The sequence below is a fragment of the Fragaria vesca genome, linkage group LG2, assembly GCF_000184155.1.
Source record: "Fragaria vesca subsp. vesca linkage group LG2, FraVesHawaii_1.0, whole genome shotgun sequence".
NCBI lineage: Eukaryota > Viridiplantae > Streptophyta > Magnoliopsida > Rosales > Rosaceae > Fragaria > Fragaria vesca.
This window is the reverse complement of record NC_020492.1, coordinates 6181795-6201301: the sequence shown is the minus strand read 5'-3', so window position 1 is coordinate 6201301 and position 19507 is coordinate 6181795. Positions and strand designations below refer to the sequence as shown.

General features: G+C 40.4%; 2 protein-coding genes and 1 pseudogene across 3 annotated transcripts; all 3 read left to right on the top strand.

Annotated features, from left to right (window-relative positions):
* The first annotated feature begins 6474 nt into the window (after positions 1-6474).
* On the top strand, positions 6475-8565 carry LOC101300597 (annotated as a pseudogene). The gene is made up of 4 exons (XR_184128.1): positions 6475-6775; positions 6873-7212; positions 7315-7835; positions 7928-8565. The product of XR_184128.1 is annotated as a legumin A-like (transcript).
* A 2348-nt stretch (positions 8566-10913) lies between these two features.
* On the top strand, positions 10914-13334 carry LOC101312106 (12S seed storage protein CRU1-like). Its single transcript, XM_004289897.1, has 4 exons — positions 10914-11430; positions 11521-11939; positions 12057-12614; positions 12703-13334. Exons 1-4 carry the CDS (start codon positions 11133-11135, stop codon positions 13117-13119), a joined length of 1692 nt encoding a protein of 563 aa, XP_004289945.1. The 5' UTR covers positions 10914-11132; the 3' UTR covers positions 13120-13334.
* A 3471-nt stretch (positions 13335-16805) lies between these two features.
* Positions 16806-19001, top strand: LOC101312398 (legumin A-like). Its single transcript, XM_004289898.1, has 4 exons — positions 16806-17132; positions 17236-17609; positions 17746-18330; positions 18420-19001. Exons 1-4 carry the CDS (start codon positions 16835-16837, stop codon positions 18813-18815), a joined length of 1653 nt encoding a protein of 550 aa, XP_004289946.1. The 5' UTR covers positions 16806-16834; the 3' UTR covers positions 18816-19001.
* The last annotated feature ends 506 nt before the right edge of the window (positions 19002-19507 follow it).

The following is a 19507-nucleotide window of genomic DNA, read 5'->3' as shown; positions in this document are numbered from 1 at the left end:
GAGAGAGAGAGAGATAATACTACTGTATACAGGCCCAAATAACAGTTGCGAAAGCCCAACACAAAATTCATATTCGAAAGAAACGAAAACGACAGCCACCAGTGAGAAGCGGGCAATTAGGAATGCGGAGTAAGATGGAACCGATCAATGTATCAAGCGACGGTACTCAGGTGAACCACACCGGACGATCACACAGTCGACTGAGCTTCATTTCCTTCGTAACAGGTTCAACAATAACCACTGGCTTGAAATTTAAATTCTAAATTCCAAGGTTTAGTTACTTGCTAACTCTTGTCTTTTGCATGTAATTGAAATCCTGAAGTTATTTGTAACATCCTGGAATTTCAGTTTTCTATTTTTAAAAGGAAAATTATTTTTCGAGCTATTTTTATTTCGATTTCTATTATTCTTTTAATTTTTTGTGGCTTGTTGAAAATTATTCAAATTTTTAGTTTGTCGATTTTGTCTTTCGAGCCCATAGGATTAACCTAGACGTCGTTATGAGTTTGTAGAATTTTACGGAAGTATTTTTGGACATCAGAGCTATTTTTAATGATTTTTAGAAGTTTGTATTATCTAAAAATTTAATTAAAAATAGACTTATTGCTGACATGATCTAGACTGTTGGATCTCTTAAGCCGCTAGATCTAGGCCATCGATTTAGGTATGTATATACAGGGGATTAGTTTGGACTGGATCAGTACAAGCCTAGACCGACTCGGTCTCGAGCTGCTCTGCAGCGACGGAGCTCAGCTCCTTCCTCTGTGGTCCAGCTATTTCCCGGTGCAAGACCGGTGTCAAAAGCTCCGTCTAGTCGTCCCCAACACGATTGTGATGTTGGATTTCCATGGAAAGCTGAGGAGAGAGAGAATCGAGGAGGAGAAGAATTTCTGGGTTTCCGGTCGAGTTCGTGATTTCGGCCACGACGGCGAGTGTGACGGGTATTGGTAGCTTCCTCTCGTTCTCGTGGTCTTCCCTATGTCCTCAGTTTCTTCAGAAGAGGTCGGGTAAGAGAATCGAAGGGGAGAAAGAGAGGCTGGGTTCGCGGGTCAACTTTCGATTCCGGCAGCGTCGACGCCTCTCATCGATAGCTGAAGCTTCGTCTCGATGTCAGAAACCCTTCCATGATGTTCGTATATTAAGAGGAGCCTCCATGAGTGAGAATCGATTAATTAAAGCTCAAGGAGTTTTCCGGCGAGGGTTCGAAACTTTCAGGCCACCGTCGATGACAAGTGAGGTATGAAACTTGATCTTCTCGTCGAGCTCTACCTGTTTATATAAGTGGAATTCATATTTGGTTATGTTTGGAAGAAGGTGGAATTTGGGCAGTCGACCACCGTGCGCGGCTGCTGTGCACGGCGGCGTTGATAATGTTTTGGGTTTTGGATTAGCTATCTTTGATATTGATAGAGGCTTTAAAATATAATTTCATGGTTGGTTGTAATTGAATTTGAGATTGGAGGAGTTGATGATTTCGGGGCAGTCGTCGGCTGCCGTGTGTGGTGGCGTTGTTGGCGGTGCTGGCTTTGCTCAGGAACTTGAATTGGTGTTGATGCTTCTTGAACGTTCAAAAGAGAGAGAAGGGGATGATTGGAAGGCTGATTGTGGCTCGAGTGTTAGAACAGTGGTTGTTACAATTGTTTGGTCTAATGTTTGAGAGTTGTGGAAGTAGAAGAATGATTTTAATTTATGTAATGGAAGTGCTCGTATATGAACATGTTCATCATGAACAAGTCTGGAGGTTTGCTTGTTGGGTCTACAAGGAAGATATTGTGAAATGGTGCAAAGGAGAAGAGGGAAGGATGATCAAGCTGTATTGAGATTTATAATGGGAGTTTTGGGTGTAGAGAGTAATTTTAGATAAAAATATTAACTTCTATTTGAAGTTGGGTTGGTGTTTGGAGATGGATTTCGTATTTGGAGCACAATTGTGAGTTTGGATACTATGAGAGAATTAAGTAGTGAATGTCGAAGAATCGGAAGTAAGGACTTGGGTGTCCTTAGTAAATTTCAGAATTAGATCAAGCTGATTTGAAGTGGTCTGTCAATATTCTTGGAATGAGGATTCGGTACGAGGATCGAATGCGAGTAGCTGGATTGCAGAAGTAGCAGGATAAGGATTTCAGCAGAGTTACTAATTTTAGCTAGCGTCGGAAGTAGCATTTGGATTCCAGGTAGGGTCTTTCTCGGGGAACCTTTCTTAAATTGATAATTAGATTATAATTGAAATGGATGTTTTGTTTGTCATTGAGTGATAACTCTTGGTTGTTATTGTTTTGTTAAAAACATGTGTATTTGTTGATATATATGATTGATGTTATCGTTTTCCGTAAAAAACATGTTGTTTAAAATAATATAACGTGTATTGATATTCATTTGACATGTGTCACTACCAAAAGAAAGGTTTTAGCCGACGAAAATAAAAAAACCAGGCCGACGAATTATTTTTTCGTCGGCTAATTTAAATTTTCGTCGGCTGAAGAAATTTTTTCATCGGCTATACGATACTTTAGTCGACGAAATTTTTTTTTCGTCGACCAAAAAGTTTTCCTTCGTTGGCCAATATTTTTACTCGTCGGCTATTATCGATAAAAGTCGTCGGCTAAAAGAAAAACAATAAAATGTTGTATAACTTGCTTAGTAGGTTTTAAACAAATACACAACTTTGTGAACCAACTCTACATAGAAGCAAAATTAACAAAAATCTCGTGAAATAAGATGTGTTCAGAACGGTGAAATACGGCTATGGTTCAAAAATCACGTAAATCGGGTAACGTCTCTGATGTAGAACAGTCGAAACCCGGTATTAATTATGCTGCAGATTTGGCATTCGGCGTCCGATTGACTATTGTGATACATTTCTAGAAGCGTAACGGCCCTACGAGTCAAACTCATCGCTATGCCATCACATATGGGCCTTTTTGGCCATCCGAGTCCGTTTAGGGCTTCAAAATGCAGTTTTCTTATTTCCGATTAGAGTTGACCGTTTCGATCGAGCCCTTAACGTTGTCGAATCCAGTTAAATTTTTTACTATAGACATCTTTCGTCATAATGATCATATCTGATGGTCGAATTTTGGTTTGTGAATTTTAGTCATCGGAATCACGTGTCTAGTAATGTTGTATAACTTGTTTAGTAGGTTATACAACATAGGAAGCAAAATTATCAAAAATCTTGTGAAATAAGATGTGTTCAGAATGATGAATTACGGCTATGGTTCAAAATCCACGTAAACTGGGTAACGTCTCGGTGCCGATAGTAGCGGTTAACCCTATTTACCGTTATTATTCCCTATGGGGAGCCCTATCGTCGGAAGGTAAATGTCTCAAAATTTTTATATAGGCGGTTGCGTCTCATCTATGTGAAAGTTTTTCGTGTGGAATGTTTGACCAAACTACGTAATATAGAGGGAGATCGATATGAGCGTTTTCGTGAATTTATAGACTTTAGCCGACGAGATACTAAAAAAGTCGTCGGCTAAGGTCAAATTTTGTTGGCGGTAAACCAAATTTGGAGGAAAATTTTCAAAGGACTTTAGCCGACGAAAATATATGAAAAGTCGTCGGCTAAAGTCGAAAAATTTTTAAAATTTTCAACCAAATTTTTTGGCGGTCAACAAAAATTTTCAAAAGAGTTTAGCTGACGAAAATAAAGAATTTCGTCGGGTAAAGTTCTTTATATAGGAGTTTTACCAGAGGTGGATGGTAAGAAGTCAGAAAATCAGAAAAAGTTCCGGATTTTCTTCTCGGCCTAGCTCTGCCGTCAAGCAACTGGAGACCGCCACACTTGTCCCAAAAGCTTCGTCGTTGTCTCTACTTCATTGCTGGATAGGTGGTGCATCGAGTGGCGCCGCCGTGAGGGATAAATCGAGCTCCAAAACTCCGCCGGTTTGGATTCGGTGTCGATCGAATTTCTCATTCCTCAGGTCACCATTTGGTGAGTTCTATATATGGATAAGTTGAGTTTGATTAGTACTACATTCCCCTAGAATTTGGTAGCTCGATTCGGTGTGTGTGAGGAGAATCAAAGATTTGAAGTTTTTAGGGTTTAAAATTGGGGATTTTTATATTTTGATTCAATTGACCTGTTTAGGTTTAGAATTGGGATTCGACTTCTTCTAGAAAGTTGTTTGAAATGTTGAGAGGAAGATTCTATCAAATTTTGGTGGTGATTGGAGTTGGCCGAAAGTTTCTGCAGTTTTTTTTTTCAAAAACCAGCAACTTTAGCTGACGATATTTAAATACTATATTCGTCGGCTATATTTATTTTTTAATTTTTTTATAAGGTTTAGCCGACGAAACATACTATATTTCGTCGGCTATAGTTATTTTTTTAATTTTTTTATAAGGTTTAGCCGACGAAACAGACTATATTTGGTAGGCTATAATTATTTTTTTAATTTTTTATTACACACTTTAGCCGACGAATATCTTATTGTTTCGTCGGCTAAAGTCTGGGAAAAAAACCGACGACATGTTTTTTGTCGGCTAAATTGTGGGACTATAGCCGACGACGTCTTCTTTTTTCGTCGGCTAAAGTCATCGCCGACGACCTTTTCCCGACGAAATCTTAGCCGACAAATTAAGCTAACAGGCCGACGAAACTTTTTCGTCGGCTAAAGTGTTTGTCCTTGTAGTGTGTAAAACATTGTGAGGAATTGTGAGAATGGTGAGAATGATGATTATGGAGAGGAGAATGAGATTTAGAGAATATATACATTTTGTGTAGTTGAGTTTTCTCATGGGTTGTCCATGAATCCATGCCAGCCCACATGCGCAAATGAGTGGGGAAAGTATATATGCCCCTTCGATGGCGGACATCGATAAAACGATCTTCGGGTTTCAGGTTTGGAGACCATGAATATAACAAGATGACTAACAAAAGAGGTACAGGTGGTGAGATTTTATTGATTGTTAGATCATATATTCGAGACATTTGAGTTATCCCCGGTTGGTAAAATACACGGTATGAGACGTGTAGGCTCACTTATCTTTGATGTATGGACTGATAGCTAGTAATTGAGGAAGACATTCATTAGCATACATGCATCGAATTGCCGTTATTTATTTAAAGTATTGTTTGACATTGCTTGATAACTTGTTTGTGCAACCTAGTTAAGTATAACCTAAAAAGGTTTGGCCCTACTGAGCGTAAGCTCATCCCTATAGACTTTTGTTCAGGTACGTACGAGGAACGTATTTCGAGACTATGAAGTTTAGGAGACGTGTACAAGAGTAGAAAAGAGTTACGAAAGATTAAAAATGAGCTAGATCGCAAGGGCTCATCTTATTGTCTTTGTAATTGTTTTGTTATTGTAAAACATTTTATTTTCTTTTTTTTTAACAATTTCTGGAAAAGTATTTGAAATTATTTTATTTTCTTTTATTTTTCCCGCTCACGCCTCGGGTTCGGCGTCTGGTGCTTGGAAACCACGGTCCGGGGTGTGACACTATTGTATGTTCATTTTGCTAAATTGGGTTCTAAAGCTTGGTTTTGTTAACAGTTTAATCTTAGCTAAACTGACCCAATAATCTAGTTCCCACAAATACTGTAAGGACTATGTTTTAGAATCAATGGTATTTCCAAGTAGAGGGTGATCATGGGCTCAAATGTTGTACTTTTTACAGAAGTCTATTTGGTCAGAAGAGCCAAATGGAAATCAGTGAGACTAGTGTAAATAATAAGCCTTCACTTGTAGAAATATGTTCTTTTTCCAGAAGTCTATTTTCTGTGCTTTTGTTTCATATATTTCATATAATTGTAATCAGTGAGTCTCTTATGATTGTATTATACACATAAAACTTATGTTAGGCATTGCATTCTCATTTATATAAGGAATGATCTCACATTAGCTCAAGCATACTATGAGTTAATAGGTGAGGTAATTGCTCTGATGATCACAGTAATTCCCAGAATATAGCGAGAGGTACTTTGAATTTCATCAAGTAGAGTCATTTAGAAGAGTGCTGGAATGTGAATTCTTGAAGAGGGTAAATGTGCTTTAAGTCTTAATAGAATCATAGAGGATTGAAGATGGATTCTGGCTATTGCATGATGGTAAATTAAGGTTTTTTTATCTCACCTGTGTAGATTATATATGGTCCAGGTTGCTACTCTATTTACTTTACCAAACATGAAACAGATTAGACCTGATATCTTGAATGAACTTTTTCATGAACTTGACCAGGTTCAAGGCAGTACAATTTGCTTTACTTGCAGACAATCATGACCACCCCCCACCTGTTTGCCACATTGTTCTCGGCACTTTGTATATATATCCTCTGAAGCCAATAGCCACCTGCCCAGGTATAAAGATGAGGTGTATGAATTTGAGATACTAATAGCATGCAAAGAGAATCTCATCCCTTGTATTTTTCTCCTCCTCGCCTCCTCCTCTCTCCTCTAAATACCGACGCCATCTACTCGCCGCTTCACCACAACCCACAGCTAGCTATCTACCACTGATTGTTACAATGGTGGCCAAGCCTTTAGCTCTTGCCTTTTCTCTTTGCTTGCTCGTTCTCTTCCAAGGCTGCTTAGCCAGTCGGCAACAATCTCAGTTCAGCCAGCAAAATGTGTGCATGCTGAACCAGATCCAAGCCCGCGAGCCTGACAACCGTATTGAGACTGAAGCAGGTCGCATCGAGTCTTGGGATCACAACCAGGATGACTTCTAGTGCGCTGGTGTTGCTGTTCAAAGAATCACCATTGAGCGTAATGGCCTTCACTTGCCTTCCTACACTAACACACCAAGGCTTGTTTACGTTGTACAAGGTAAAGTGCAAAACAGTCCGTTATTTATTATTCAGTAAATTGCACCTAGTGGTGTTTAAGCATGTGTTTAGCTTGCTATTTTTGGACACTACTGTAGGTAGGGGTCATCTAGGGATGGTATTCCCTGGCTGTCCGGAGACATTTGAGGAGTCTGAGCAATCTGTTGAAGAACAACAGCAACAACAATGGCAAGGCCAACAAGGCGGAGGCCACCGCCAGCGACACGGACGTCGACAAGGGCAATTCGGAGAGCAAGGCCAACAAGAGTTTGAACAGCTAGACCGACACCAGAGGGTGCGACGCATCAAGGAAGGTGATGTTATCGCAATCCCCGCCGGAGCCACAACCTGGACTCACAACGATGGTGATCAATCTCTTGTTTTTGTTACTCTTCTAGACATCGGCAACAACCACAACCAGCTTGACCAAAACCCAAGAGGGTACACCTTTTTACTGACAATTTTACTCTAAACATGAAGTTAACAACTTATTTTACATTGTTAACTCACTCAATGCTTGCTGCTTGATCTCTATTTGTAGCGATTCTATCTTGCTGGTAACCCGCATGCAAGATGAGTTCAACCAACAAGGCCAAAGCCAATGGTGGAAACAAGGACAACAAGGCCAAAGCCAACGGGGACAGCAAGGCCGACAACAAGGAAGGAGCAGGCGCCAACAGCAGGGTAACAACAACAACAATGTCTTTGCCGGCTTCGACACCCAGCTCCTCGCCGATGCTCTCAACATTGACCAACAGACTGTCCAGCAGCTCCAGGGACAGAATGACAACAGGCCACAAATTGTTAGGGTTGAGGGACGTTTCGACTTTGTCGAGCCACCAGAGTCACAGAGGGAGGAAAGACAACTGCAAGGACAACAGGGCCGCCAGAATGGCTTTGAGGAGGTATTCTGCCACATGCAGATCAAGCAGAACATCGGCAAGCCTTCCATGGCTGACGTCTTCAGCCCACAAGCCGGTCGCATCAGCACCCTCAACAGCTTCAGCATGCCTATTCTCAGGCACCTCCGTCTCAGCGCTGAGAGAGGTTTCTTCTACAACGTGAGTATTCTAGCATGTATGTTTCTAATAATTAAATTTAGTTACCTATTGATCAATTAATCCTGAAATTTATCTGGTAATGGTACATGCAGAATGCTATCCACAGCCCCCGCTGGAACTTGAATGCTCATGAGATCATCTATGTCATCAGAGGTAGCGCCAGGGTTCAGGTGGTGAACGACAACGGTGAGACCATCTTGGACGACCAGGTCCGCCAGGGACAACTCTTCATCGTGCCGCAAAACCACGCCGTGTTGCAAAAAGCCCAGAGCAACGGGTACGAGTACATTGCCTTCAAGACCAATGACAATGCCATGGTCAACACTCTAGCTGGCAGGACCTCCGTCTTGCGATCACTCCCCGACGTGGTCCTCGCCAACGCCTACCAGATGGACCGCGAGCAGGCAAGGACCTCAAGTATAACAGGCAGGAGACTCTTGCTTTGAGCTCATCAAGGTCCTCACAGTTCTAGAGATACTGATGGGAGCAAATGAAAAATTTAGCGGCATGTAGTGTTAATGTGGTACTTGCTAAGCTAAGAGGTAGATAATCAATAAAAGTAGCCTTTTATATGGGTCTCGTGGTACTAGGAGAGAGATCTAATGCCACAAGTTAATAAATAGCTACTCTACTTGTAGTCTCAAACACTCTTTTCTAATGAAATCTCTTTCTTCTTCCTTTGATTCGCGTTACACTTTTTTCTAATGAAATCTCTTTCTTCTTCCTTTGATTCGCGTTTTGGCTCCTCTCAAATCCACCTTCATGTTCTTCTCATTTCGAATGCTCTTGTTTTTCTCACCATAGTTTTCTTTTAGGAAACTTTTCTCACCATAATAGACAACTTAAATGCACACGAGAGGTTAAAATTACTTTTATTTATCAAATGAATATGAAAACTAGAAGCTCTTTCTTAAAAAAAAAAAACTAGATACTGATTTATCAAATAAAAACTAGATACTGTGAGGTACTCGACTTTTAATTTTTCGAAATATTAGGAAACTATTCGACTTTTAAAATGAAAGAAAAAGAAAAATAAAAGGAAAAAGGACCCAAAAGTATGTAATAAAGCCCAACACAATAGGTAGAAAACCAGAGAGCAAACCAGGATCAGAAAATGAAGGGAAAAATGGAAGACGTGGTCGCCGAATCGTTTTCTCCGGCGTCATACGCCGACGAGCAAGAAATGCAACGTCGTGGGAAGCGAGACTCGCTTCGCGAGGTAACGCGTGATTCAACAACAGCCTACTTGAACTTGGAATTTGGGAGTCTAATATTAGTTGATTTCAAAGTTTGATCTATTTGTTATTGTGTTGTGATCTCTGTTTGATTCATTAATGCTTGTTTTTCATAGAACCATGTTACTCTTGGTTAAAGGAAGCTAATCAACCCCACATTGTGAGGATTTAAAGAGGGGCAAATGAGTTTTTGAAGCATAGAATTACTAGATTCTCTGTAGACTGATCTGGAATTCAACCATTTTTAAATCAAGATTTTCAATTTAAATCCTGCCAATAGGCCCATTTTTTACTCTTCTTAGCATCTAAATACAAGGCCTTAAAGGACTTGAGCATTTGTTAGAATTGTGTAGAAGAGGACAAATTGGAATTCTTTTGATATCTAAAGTCTAAGCCTTTGTTAGAGATGTGTAACCCATTTTGTGCAAATAGGTTGTATCTGATGTTTTACAAATGATAACACATGTTTATGTATCAGATTATGTTTTTCAGTATTGATCTTTCGATTCCGGGTTAAATTCTTTGTTTAGAGTATTAGAATCGAGGTTTGTTCAAGTTTTTGAGTTGGAAGAAAAAAACAACTCAAATTACTCATTGAATATAGTTTTTTGAAATGCATTTGAGTGGATTGCATCCAGTCTTATCAACTATATATCGTCTATTGATGCCTTGCAATCTTTTATAACAAAGTAGTAGAAGTAAAGTCTTGGTTGTAAAATTAGTCCAAAAGTGGTAGTTCTCCTTGAAGTTCTCTGTTCATCTACAGAAGTCCACAGCTTGATTATCAAGCTTGTATGAAATTATCGCAAAAGTGTTAGCTTGGAGATTGAGAGAGGTTTTAAGTGACACCATTTCTGGTGTTCAGGGTGCTTTAATCAAAGGGAGACAATTTTTTATATTTTTTAATTTTTGAAACAGGAGAAAATTTTATGAGATGGGATTTTAACAACAATAGCTTCTCGGAGATCAATTTTGCAGCATTAGCTATCCTAGCTTCTATCACAACAGTAGCTTCTACGAGACTCCTTTCTGTAGATGAACAGAGAACTTCTAGGAGTAATATTGCAAATTCTGAATCTTTATGACATGAGAATGGTTGATAGCTGAGGTAATAACGTTGATGGGTCACAGTAGTTTCAAGAATAGTGATGGAGTTCAGATTTGTTTGCAAAGAAACTTATATAAACCACTAAACTGCATTATTTTTAGTAAGATTTTATGTGCATAGACTTGAAGTATTAATTTTGATTCATGAAAGGATAGACTATGCTGATTACTGTAGGAAAGATGAAAATGTTATAATTTTTCACCATGCATGCATCATAGATGAGTTTATCAGGTTGGTGTTGGTATGATTTTACTTTTCCAAACTATGCATTGAACAGCTATAGATCTTGTTTGTATAATTAATTTTGCATTATTCACGGCAGTAAATCTTTGCTGCATTTGAAAATCATGTCATTCCCACCTGGTTGACACATTGTTCAAGCCACTTTGAGTCTTCTCTGAAGCCATAAGCCACCTGGTCAAAGAAATGAGCTGTAAGAATGTGAAACAATGATAAATTGCATATAGAAAAATGTCTTGAGGTTCCTGACACATCATTCAGTACTTATCTAACATACATTTTTTTTCCGATGAGATCTTACATTTTTGAACCTTGTCTGGATCATAGAAGATGTTCATCAGGTTGGGGCTGATGTAATATCATTTTACCAAATTTAGAACGAACTTATCTGACTTCTCTCATTAATTTTTCCCTGTATTGGGACCAGGTTCAAGGGTGTAAAATTTTGCTTCACTTGCAGACAATTGCAAACCGCTTCTGGTTGCCACCTTATTCATAGCACTTTGTATCTTCTCTGAAGTCATGAGCCACCTGCCCTGGAAGGAATGAGGTGGAAGAATGTAAATTGCTATTGCCATGCAAAGAGAAGAACGGCTTCAGATCTTTAATGTTATTGTACTTATTTTTGTCTCTTCACCTTCTCTATCCTATAAATACCACACCTTCTACTCGCCGCTTCACCACAACTAGCTAGCTATCTCTCTGATCATCACTATGGCTAAGCCTATAGCTCTCGCCTTTTCTCTCTGTTTGCTTGTCCTCTTCCAGAGCTGCTTAGCAGCTCACCAACAATTTCAGTCGAGCCAGCGAAATGAATGCCAATTAGATCAGCTCCAAGCCCGTGAACCTGATAACCGCATTGAGACTGAAGCGGGTAGGATCGAATCCTGGGACTACAACCAGGACGATTTCCAATGTGCTGGTGTTGCCGTTCAACGAATTACCATAGAAAGAAATGGCCTTCACTTGCCTTCTTACTCCCATGCTCCACAACTCACTTACATAGTGCAAGGTATTGTATAAATGCAATTGGTTAAATTTAGTATAAATTTTTTGAATACAAGTACGTATGTGGTTAAAATCATTCATTTATACCCTGTAGGCAATGGTTTTCTATCAACTGTTTTCCCTGGCTGTCCTGAAACTTTTGAAGAATCTGAGCAATCTGATGAAGAACAAGGTCAACAACAGTGGCAAGGCCAGCAAGGGCGCCATGGACAGCAAGGCCGCGGGCAACAAGAACAGGAAGAGTATGAACAACAAGGCCGTGGTCAACGAGGGCAACAAGGCCCTGGACAGCAAAGTCGTCATAGACAACAAGGGCGGCACAGCCAACAGGGACAAGAGAGTTTCGAGCAGCTAGACAGACACCAGAAGGTTCAACGCATCAGAGAAGGTGATGTGATTGCTATTCCTGCTGGAGTCACCTACTGGTCCTACAACGACGGTGACCAACCTCTTGTTGCTGTCAATCTTCTTGATATCGGCAACCAACAAAACCAGCTTGACCGTAACCCCAGGGTAAATTAATTAGCAAATGTGATATGTATATATTTTCTTTTGTGGAGGTACAATAGCACTCTTACTGTTGGCTTGCTAGTTTTTTCTGATCACATGCATGATGTGTTATGTATGTAGAGATTCTATCTGGCTGGTAATCCACAAGATGAGTTTAACCAACACGGGCAAAGCCAGAGTCGTCGGGGCCAGCAAGGACAAAGTCAATGGGACCAGGACCAGCAACAGCAACGAGAGAGGAGCAGGCACCAGCAACAGCAAGGAGGAAGGAGCAGGCACCAGCAACAAGAAGGAAACAACAAGAACATCTTCGCCGGCTTCAACACACAGCTCCTCGCTGACGCTCTGAACATTGATCAACAGACTGCCCAGCAGCTTCAGGGACAGAACGACAACAGACCCCAAATCGTGAGAGTTAAAGGACGTCTCGACTTTGTTCAGCCAGCAGAGTCAGAACAGGAGGAAAGACAACAACAGGGAATTCAGAGACAACAGGGACAAGGACGGAATGGTTTTGAGGAGACATTCTGCAACTTCAGGATCAAAGAGAATATCGGCAGGCCTTCACGCGCTGACGTCTTCAGTCCCCAAGCCGGTCGCATCAGCACCCTCAACAGCTTTAAGTTGCCTATTCTCAGGCACCTTGACCTCAGCGCTGAGAGAGGCTTCTTCTATAACGTAAGTATATATAATCAACGATATAGGTCCTTTTGAATCAATTGAGGTTATTGATTATGATTACTAATCTTGTTTGTGGTACTTGCAGAATGCTATCTACAGTCCTCACTGGAACTTGAACGCCCATGAAGTCTACTACGTCATTAGAGGTAGTGCTAGGGTTCAGGTTGTGAACAACAACGGCCAGGCCATCTTGGACAACGAGGTCCGCCAGGGCCAGCTCTTCATTGTGCCACAGAACCATGCAGTGTTGCATAAGGCTAGCAACAATGGATTCGAATACATTGCTTTCAAGACCCAAGACAATGCTAAGATTAACACTCTTGCTGGCCGGACCTCAGTCTTGCGGGCACTCCCTGACGTGGTCCTCGCTAACGCATACCAGATTGATCGACAACAGGCAAGGACTCTCAAGTACAACAGGCAGGAGACTGTTGCTTTGAGCTCATCAAGGTCTCCTCGATCCCACAGGAACTGGTTGGATATTGCTGAGATGTTTGTCTGAGTATGAATATGTATGTAATGCGCACGTAGTGTTTTTTGTGCGGTGAATAAGCTAGTGAATATGGTACCAGCGAGCTAAAGGGTAGAGTGAATAAAAATGGCCTTTATATGGCATCTTCGGAAGATATGAGATCTTATGTACAAACTAGTAAATAACGAGCTACTACGTTCTTGTAGTCATATTCTCGTTAAATGAATTTTCTTTTTGCCTCAACTATACTTGGTGAGTTGGTGTTTTATCTAAATTGTGAAGCTTTGCCCCTTAGATTTAAGTCAGTAATTTGCTTTGGCTGTAATTGCATATCAGCAGCTCACCCCTTGTCTGTAATCATCAGGTTTGACTCCAATCATTTCTTCGAAGTTTGACTATCATTTCTTCAAAGTTTGACTCTCAATAAGAACGAGAAAAATAGAAATGAAATTTCCAAACCAGCTAATCACGCTCTTGATAGAAAAGAAAAACAGCATGCTTCGTCGAGCTTTAACTAATGACGTCACGCCAAAATTAAACTATAAAATAAGCAGCTCACGAACTCTGTTGTATAAACTAACTATTTTGTGATTCCATCGAATGATTAGAATCATCAAAGAACTCAGTGAAGTTGGTGAAAAAGCATGTTGAGCTGCATGTATATATGTATGTGGAACGTGAACAGCGTGAAGGCGGCAAGAAGTCTCCTGAAAATATCCATATAAGGGGTCATACGATCTTTTTACAAAAGAAAAAAAAACATCAAAGACAACAAACAATTCATCTGGAAATTTTGGACAAAATAATAATTAATTTGGGAATTTGCAGGAAAATAAAATCCACGTGGAACAATCACATAGATAGCAACTGTGACAACTGACAAGTACAAGAATAAAAGGAGAGACTAGAAGAGGTTGAGCGCTGAGAGGGTGAAGACCAATAGTAACTGAACTGCTGGAACCGCCAATGTCCAACCAAACACAATGTGAAAGACGGGATCGCCGGATCATGTTATCCGGCCGCATATTCCGACTACCAGAGGTCGCGTCGGGGACGAGATTGCTTCACGAGGGCGTGCTTGAAACGTAGCTCCTGCTGATCAGACACACCACAACCAGTGACCTGCAACTCAGCAATCGTGAGTCTATTGAATTATGTACTTTCACATTTGATCTGTTAATTGTTGTCTACTTTGTCTTCAACTCAATTGAATCAGTAGAGTATTGAGAAATTAGATATTTTGAGCGTAGTAGGATGATTGATTCTGGGTAAAGAAGCTAATTTTGGAACAAGGGATATGGGGAAGTCCCTTTGACTATGAGGACCATTTGGAGGAGCATAGTGTTGGTAAGAAGTGCCAAATTGAATTAAACCCTTTGTCATTGTCATGGTATTTTGATTCTATTTTGTGCATGATTGCACAGAAGTGATGTGTACAGAATAATTCCAAGAAACAATGACAAAAGTTTGGTTTCTATGCGATAGGAACAATTGAAGTCATTTGTGTTTTGTGGCACAATAAGTTTAAGGGTAGTGATGGATCTTTTTTCTTTATCAGAATAACTTACATAAACAACTGCCAGTGTTGATTACTTAATCTTTGGTTCAGTAAAAATATGATAGAAGATGGATCATGGATGATTGCTGAACTTTATGTGTTAGGTTCAACCTGTTACATAATATTCTACAGGTTTTGACCCCCTTTCTTTGGAAAAGGTTTAACTTTGGTGTTAGGATTAAAAGCTTGGTCACCTTCCTTATAGCAGAAGGAAAGCTAGCATTACAGAAACCTTCCATAGAAACATGTACTCACAGGTAAAGAAGCTAATTATTCCTCAAACTAGTTTCTATCAGACATTTCAAATAGGCCGAGGTCTGAGCATTAGAATTAGGGAATCACTTGGCAAGTCCTTTCTGAGACAGTCAAGTATTCCAATATATAGAGGACCTGTAAATAAGGCCGTTCAATGTCGTCCCACCCTTATCAGCTTGGACAAGGACAGTAAAGTAGAGTTGCAAAGCAACTGCTGCACCTTCACATTCCCACCCGAGAACTCAAGTCCCAACCCCATTAATAACAACATCCTGAGCTCTTTTGTTGGAATCGACCTTTTAGTAGTACTCGTTGTGTAGCAAGGGAAAGCAAGAAGTTTTGCTCTTTTTAGGTCTTCCCGACCAGATTCACTTAACTATCCTCTGTCTGGCTTAACATTGGTTGAGCACCATCACCAGTTAAAGAAGTAGCCTCTTCACTGACTTTCAAAGAACAAGTTCGAGACTTGAGGCTAAATTGATCAGAGTCAAGGGAGCTCCTCGAGTTTTCCTCTGGCTAATCATTGCATGGGAACAATTGCATTGCGGATGTAGCATTAGCTCGAGGAACTAGAGATGTGTCTTTAGCAGAAGCTTTAACATTAGAGGGGTTATAATGAGAGGGGCTATAGGGAATCCCAAGTTTTAAAATATCAGCTGTCAGCACTCGGCTTGTCACAGATATTAGATATACTGGCGGGTACTTAAACAAAAGGATTTATGTTTTGGATGAATAAAATTTATTGAGATGAGAAAATATCGACTGCGGGGGAAGAGGAAATTTTGACTGTTGGCAGGTTTTCCAACCATGGGGTAATAAAGCAATGGATCGTTTTGAGGAGGAGCCTTCAGCAATGGCTGCTCCCTAGTTCAACCATGCATTACTGGTTCTTAAGCCTTAAGAGTTGTCGTGAGCCCAAAAATCTTGGCTGTGGAACTTGTACACCATGTTGGCAGTGTATCTATCACTCAAATATTGCAACATTTTGCTATGAAAACAAAATGTAACAAGATATTCCATACAAGAAATATGGTAGGATAAACGATTATTGATCATTTTGAGTATAGATATAGACAATTATGTTGTAGAACAGTTGAAGTCTTCATCTTTTTTTTCAAGAAGCACTAAACTGAACTAAACCTTATGTCAGAGTACTTTTTATTGTGAATATAATGATGTTGTATAATTTTGAGTTACGAGCTTTTAGATTCTAATCTTTGAGGTTGGAATTGGGACATTGTTCACAGTAAGTCCTACATTTATGGCTAACTTTTCTATCTATATCAGATTCTTTTTGGTAGGAAAACTAGATAGGTGAAGTGATTAGCAACGTGAGAACCAGATGCTTATGCTTCTGGAAGAAATCAAAGAAGTTTGACGTGTCAAAGTATTACCAACTAGAGTTAAGAACTTTTAAGTTTTATTGTTGGAATGTCTACATAAGTTTTAAATATTAAACTTTGACTCATAAAATGACAGAGTATGGATGGCTACTAGGAAGATAAGAACAGCCATTTTTGAACCTTGCCTACATTATAGAAGATGTTCATCAGGTTGGTGCTGATGTAATACTATTTTACTAAAACTGGTAAGAACATATCTTAGTCCTCTCATAAATTTTGCTCTTTATTGGACCAGGTTCAAGGCAGTAGAATTTCGCTTCACTTGCAGACAATCATGGCAAAACCCCACCTTGTTAGGCACTTTGTATCTTCTCTGAAGCCATGAGCCACCTGCCCTGGGAGAAATGAGGTGTAAGAATGTGAAATGCTTTTGCCATGCAAAGATAAGAATGGCTTCAGACTATTTACAGATGTACGTTGTTGTACTTATCCTTCCCTCTTCAGCTTCTCTATCCTATAAAAGTATAAATACCACACCTTCTACTCGCCGCTTCACCACGACAAGCTATATACTTATCTGATCAACACTATGGCTAAGCCTATAGCTCTCGCCTTTTCTCTTTGCTTGCTTGTCCTCTTCCACAGCTGCTTAGCAGCGCGCCAACAATCTCAGTCGAGCCAGCAGAATGAGTGCCAACTTGATCAGATCCAAGCCCGCGAACCTGATAACCGCATTGAGACTGAAGCGGGTAGGATCGAGTCCTGGAACTACAACCAGGACGACTTCCGGTGTGCTGGTGTTGCTGTTCAACGAATCACTGTTGAAAGAAATGGCCTTCACTTGCCTTCTTACACCCACGCACCACAGCTCATATATATTGTCCAAGGTACTGTGTAACCGGAACCATTTCTATCTAATATTATAAATGTTGGATATGTATTAATATGTATCTGTATATGGTGTGTAATATATTCATATAATTACGGCAGGAAATGGTTTTCTATCTACTGTATTCCCTGGCTGTCCTGAGTCTTTTGAAGAATCAGAACAATCTGATGAAGAACAACAGGGTCAACAACAATGGCAAGGGCGTCATGGACAGCAAGGCCGTGAACAACAAGAGCAGCAAGACCGTGGACAGCATGGCCGTCATAGACAACAAGGCCAGCAAGGCCAACAGGGACAAGAAAGCTTCGAACAGCTAGACAGACACCAGAAGGTTCGACGCATCAGAGAAGGTGACGTTGTTGCTATTCCTGCCGGAGTCACCTACTGGTCCTACAATGACGGTGATCAACCTCTTGTTGCTGTCAGTCTTCTTGACATCGGCAACAACCAAAACCAGCTTGATCGTAACCCTAGGGTAAATTAAATATCTACTAATGAGCACACTGTCCATTTACACCCCCAAATATATTTGCATATTTATTGGTAGATTACTTGTTATCATTGCTGACTGCAGATCACATACATGTATTGTACTATTGTTATGTGTATAGAGATTCTATCTAGCGGGTAATCCACAAGATGAGTTTAACCAACACGGGCAAAGCCAAAGGCAACGAGGACGGCAAGGACGTGGACAACAAGCGGAAGGCCAAAGTCAATGGGACCAGGACCAGCAACAGCAAGGAGAAAAGAGCAGGCACCAGCAACAGCAAGGAGGAAGGAGCAGGCACCAGCAACAACAACGACAAGGAAACAACAACATCTTTGCAGGCTTCAACACACAGCTCCTCGCTGATGCTTTGAACATTGACCAACAGACTGCCCAGCAGCTTCAGGGACAGAAAGACAACAGACCCCAAATCGTGAGAGTTAGAGGACGTCTCGATTTCATCCAGCCACCAGAGTCACAACAGGAGGAAAGACGAGAACAGGGAATTCAGAGACAACAGGGGCAACAAGGACAGAATGGTTTTGAGGAGACATTCTGCAACTTCAGGATCAAAGAGAATATTGGCAGGCCGTCACGCGCCGATGTCTTCAGTCCCCAAGCCGGTCGCGTCAGCACGCTCAACAGTTTTAAGTTGCCTATTCTCAGGCACCTTGACCTCAGCGCTGAGAGAGGCTTCCTCTACAACGTAAGTATACTCAATATTTGTCAATTTCAAGTAACTGATTAGTTGTTTGAGCTCATGTAAGTATCTTATTAATTGTCTTCTACATGCAGAATGCTATCTACAGCCCCCACTGGAACTTGAACGCTCATGAAGTGTACTATGTCATTAGAGGTAGCGCTAGGGTTCAGATTGTGAACAACAACGGCCAGGCCATCTTGGACAACGAGGTCCGCCAGGGCCAGCTCTTCATTGTGCCACAGAACCACGCAGTGTTACAGAAGGCTAGCAACAATGGCTACGAGTACATTGCCTTCAAGACCCAGGACAATGCCAAGATTAACACTCTGGCTGGCCGGACCTCAGTCTTGCGTGCACTCCCGGACGGTGTCCTTGCTAATGCGTACCAGATTGACCGACAACAGGCAAGGAATCTCAAATACAACAGACAGGAAACTGTTGCTTTGAGCTCTTCAAGGTCTTCCGAGTCCCAGAGGGCTATTGCTTAAATGAATGCATGATGAGATGTAAAAACGTAATGCGGCACGGAGTTTTGCATGGTACAAAGAATAAAAACGGCCTTGTATGGCTGTGTTGTAAGAGGAGAAATCTACCGTTGTAAATAGAAAATAACATGGTTTTGATCCATCTTGTAATCTTTTGTTCTCAGTGAGCTCTCTTTTTAACATGGTTTTGATCCAACTTGCATGACCAATAACCACATCGTATCAAATCCATACCATTAGCAATTCAAAGAGCATAACTGCAAAAAGTAAATATGGGAGGTCCTATGTTTCAATAGCAAGAATTTAATATAGTCTGATCAAATTTTAGAAAATAACATCCCACTATCATAAACAGTTGCAAAACACAGAAAAACCATATTTCAACATATTTAAACAAATAAGGACATATATATAGGCCTACTGTATAGCTATCATAAACAGTTGCAAAACACAGAAAAACCATATTTCAACATATTTAAACAAATAAGGACATATATATAGGCCTACAGTGTATAGTACCACGTCCTGTCAGCAATTTTTTATGCAAAATACCTAAAAAATCATTATTTTTTAAAATATCTACAAAACTGCCACTAACTTAAAATATCACTTCTCCACCATTTTTAAATATGAGAAACACACCGATTATTTTTATTCTTCTTCTTCTTCTTCTTCTTCTTCTTCCTCTTCTCCTC